At 53.2% G+C, this 2,495-nt stretch overlaps 1 protein-coding gene across 1 annotated transcript; it reads right to left on the reverse strand.

Annotated features, from left to right (window-relative positions):
* Window positions 1–118: 118 nt before the first annotated feature.
* On the reverse strand, window positions 119–2,364 carry tmem121b (transmembrane protein 121B). The gene has a single exon (XM_017426323.3). It carries the CDS (start codon window positions 2,104–2,106, stop codon window positions 1,033–1,035), a length of 1,074 nt encoding a protein of 357 aa, XP_017281812.1. The 5' UTR covers window positions 2,107–2,364; the 3' UTR covers window positions 119–1,032.
* Between the last annotated feature and the right edge of the window lie 131 nt (window positions 2,365–2,495).

Genomic DNA, 2,495 nt, shown 5'->3' on the forward strand with positions numbered 1-2,495 from the left:
TCTTCACAAAATAGTTGTTTTTTCTTCTTATTTATCACTTCTATAAACTGAATGTATGCAAAGTGACAACACTAATACATTCGTCGTAGCCTACGTTATGAAATATTTACATGAATCATTGATACAATTATGACAGAAACGATAGAAGAAAATATATCACGATAGACACTTTTCTATCGTCCCCACGATATGGATCGTTATATCGCCCAGCACTACCTGCAGGTAAGATATTTACTGCTCAGAACTTCAACATGTTTCATATAAAGTGACAAGAGTGAGTAAAATGGCACCAACACAAGGTTCTGTTACAGTTTTCTACAGCAAGGTGTCTGGATCCAGTGCAGACCAGAACCAGCACCGGCACCAGGATCACAGTTTACAGGGGGCGGGGTACGGTCCAATCTGTCAGGTCCGCTCTGAAGGGAGGAGCAATGGGTCCACGTTCGTCCGAGGCTTCAGAACCACCCTGACACCGAGAAAACGCTGCTCCCCGGTTTTTCAGTCCTGGTTGTTCGAACCAAACATGAGAACATCAGGGGGTCAAAGGTCACCAACATGACCCTGCCTTGGAAGCTGCAGGCCCAAACCTGAGCCCGAACACTGTTAAACACGGGCCAAACCAGAACCAAACCAACACTCTACGGCCAAACTCCAGTTCTAGTCCTGCAGCTGTCAGAACATCAGAACCAAAATGCTTATGGGTCAGTGCTGAAAGGCAAAGACAGGCAATGCCTGTTAGCAAAATATCTCATGAACCAGTAGACAGATTTTAATTAAACTCTCAGAACTTAATTATTGGACAGACATCTGCAACTGATGAACTTTTGGAGTGAATCTGATTAAAAATGGCCGCCACAGCTAGTCGACATTAGCCAACAGGACTCAGTACATGTTACAGAGACTGAGCTGAAAGTTGGGTTCTGTTTGGATCTAAAGGTTCTGGTCTTTGCAGAGGATATTTTTCTGCTCCAGTATTACTGGGTCAGCTCCTTGGGCTCGGCTCGGTTCGGTTCGGCTCGGCTCGGCTCGGCTCTAAGACTGACTCACAGCCATCGTGTTGACGTACCCGCGCGGACACATTTCGTTCTCCGACACGCAGTGGGAGAACTGGGCCGGCTCGGTTCGGGCCAGCCTCCGGAGCCGGCGGACCGCGGCGCAGCGCTCCAGCAGCTCCAGGAGTCCGGTCAGCAGGAAGAACAGGTTCTTGAAGAGGAACACGGACACGGGCTGCTGGTAGACCATCACCTGGAAGAACCGGACCGCCAGCAGGGGCCAGTTGACCAGCAGCCCGGTTCCGAAGCGGGCCCAGAGCCACCGGCAGCGCAGCTCGGCGGCCGTCAGCTCGTAGAGCCACACCACCGGAACCGCCAGGGCCACGAAGTACACGGACAGAACCGTGTACTTCAGGTAGGCGGACTGCAGCTGACCCCCCAGCGCCATCTCCAGCAGGGTGAAGCCGTCCAGCAGGTCCAGGCACGTGCTCAGGAAGCAGCTGTGCGCGTGGTGCCGGGTCGGCCCGTTCAGGTCCACCACGATGGAGTTGATGAGGCAGAAGAGCAGCGGGCCGGACAGCAGCACCGTCACCTTCAGCCCGGTCAGGCCGAACGGAACCTTCAGCGCGACCAGCTCCAGGATGTTGGTCTCCAGGATCAGCACCACCTTGGGGGTGCAGGCGATGACGTAGATGAGCCAGGCCAGGTAGGAGTAGGAGAACTCCCCCAGGCTGCAGCCGAACATGGAGCTCTTCTGGTGGAAGCCGCAGGCCCGCTCCCTCCGGCTCCGGGAGTTCTTCAGGAAGAAGCCCGCCCACCCGGAGACCACCACCAGGTCCGTGGCGATCCACGAGCACCAGTACAGGTCGGTGAAGACGATGAGGTAGAAGTCCAGCACCGCGCCCTGCAGGACGAGCAGCACGAAGCACAGCGCCTTGTAGAGCAGGTTCTGCTTGGAGCGGAGCTCCAGCAGCGGGCCGCTCTGCAGCAGCTCCCCGGATGTCATGGTGCCGGAGGCGGCCGAGGAGGAGCCGGAGGAGCCGGAGGAGCGGGGAGGGACCGGGCTGAAGCTCGCTTCTGTCTGGAGATGATCCTCCCCCCAAACTGAGATCATGGTGGTCCGGCTGCACGAGTCCTGCCTTTAAAGGTAGAGAGGCGGAGCAAAAACCGGACCGGACTCTGCTGGACCGGACCGGACCGGAGCTGGGTCGCTCCTGTTTTTATTATTTAATCCGTTGAAGGGCTTGTTAGACTATAAGAACATATTATTGGTCAGCAGTGGCGTCACTAGGCCTGTTTTAGGGGGGCTTCAGCCCCCCTAAATAATTTTGGTGTCAATTTTTTTTTTATTATTATTTACAAAAATTCAATATAATGTGGCCAGAATATGAGTTTAAATAAATAACCATATATTATTTCATTATTAACTCAAATATATGATCATAAATCTGTCAGTTTTCTTTTTCTTTACAGTGTAAGGTAGAGATCCTCTTTGGTGCGTCG

Source organism: Kryptolebias marmoratus, linkage group LG1 (assembly GCF_001649575.2).
Source record: "Kryptolebias marmoratus isolate JLee-2015 linkage group LG1, ASM164957v2, whole genome shotgun sequence".
NCBI classification, from domain to species: domain Eukaryota; kingdom Metazoa; phylum Chordata; class Actinopteri; order Cyprinodontiformes; family Rivulidae; genus Kryptolebias; species Kryptolebias marmoratus.

Bases quoted from the DNA above. Each gene is read 5' to 3' on its own strand.
- tmem121b (XM_017426323.3), bottom strand. From the start codon at position 2,106: ATGATCTCAGTTTGGGGGGAGGATCATCTCCAGACAGAAGCGAGCTTC.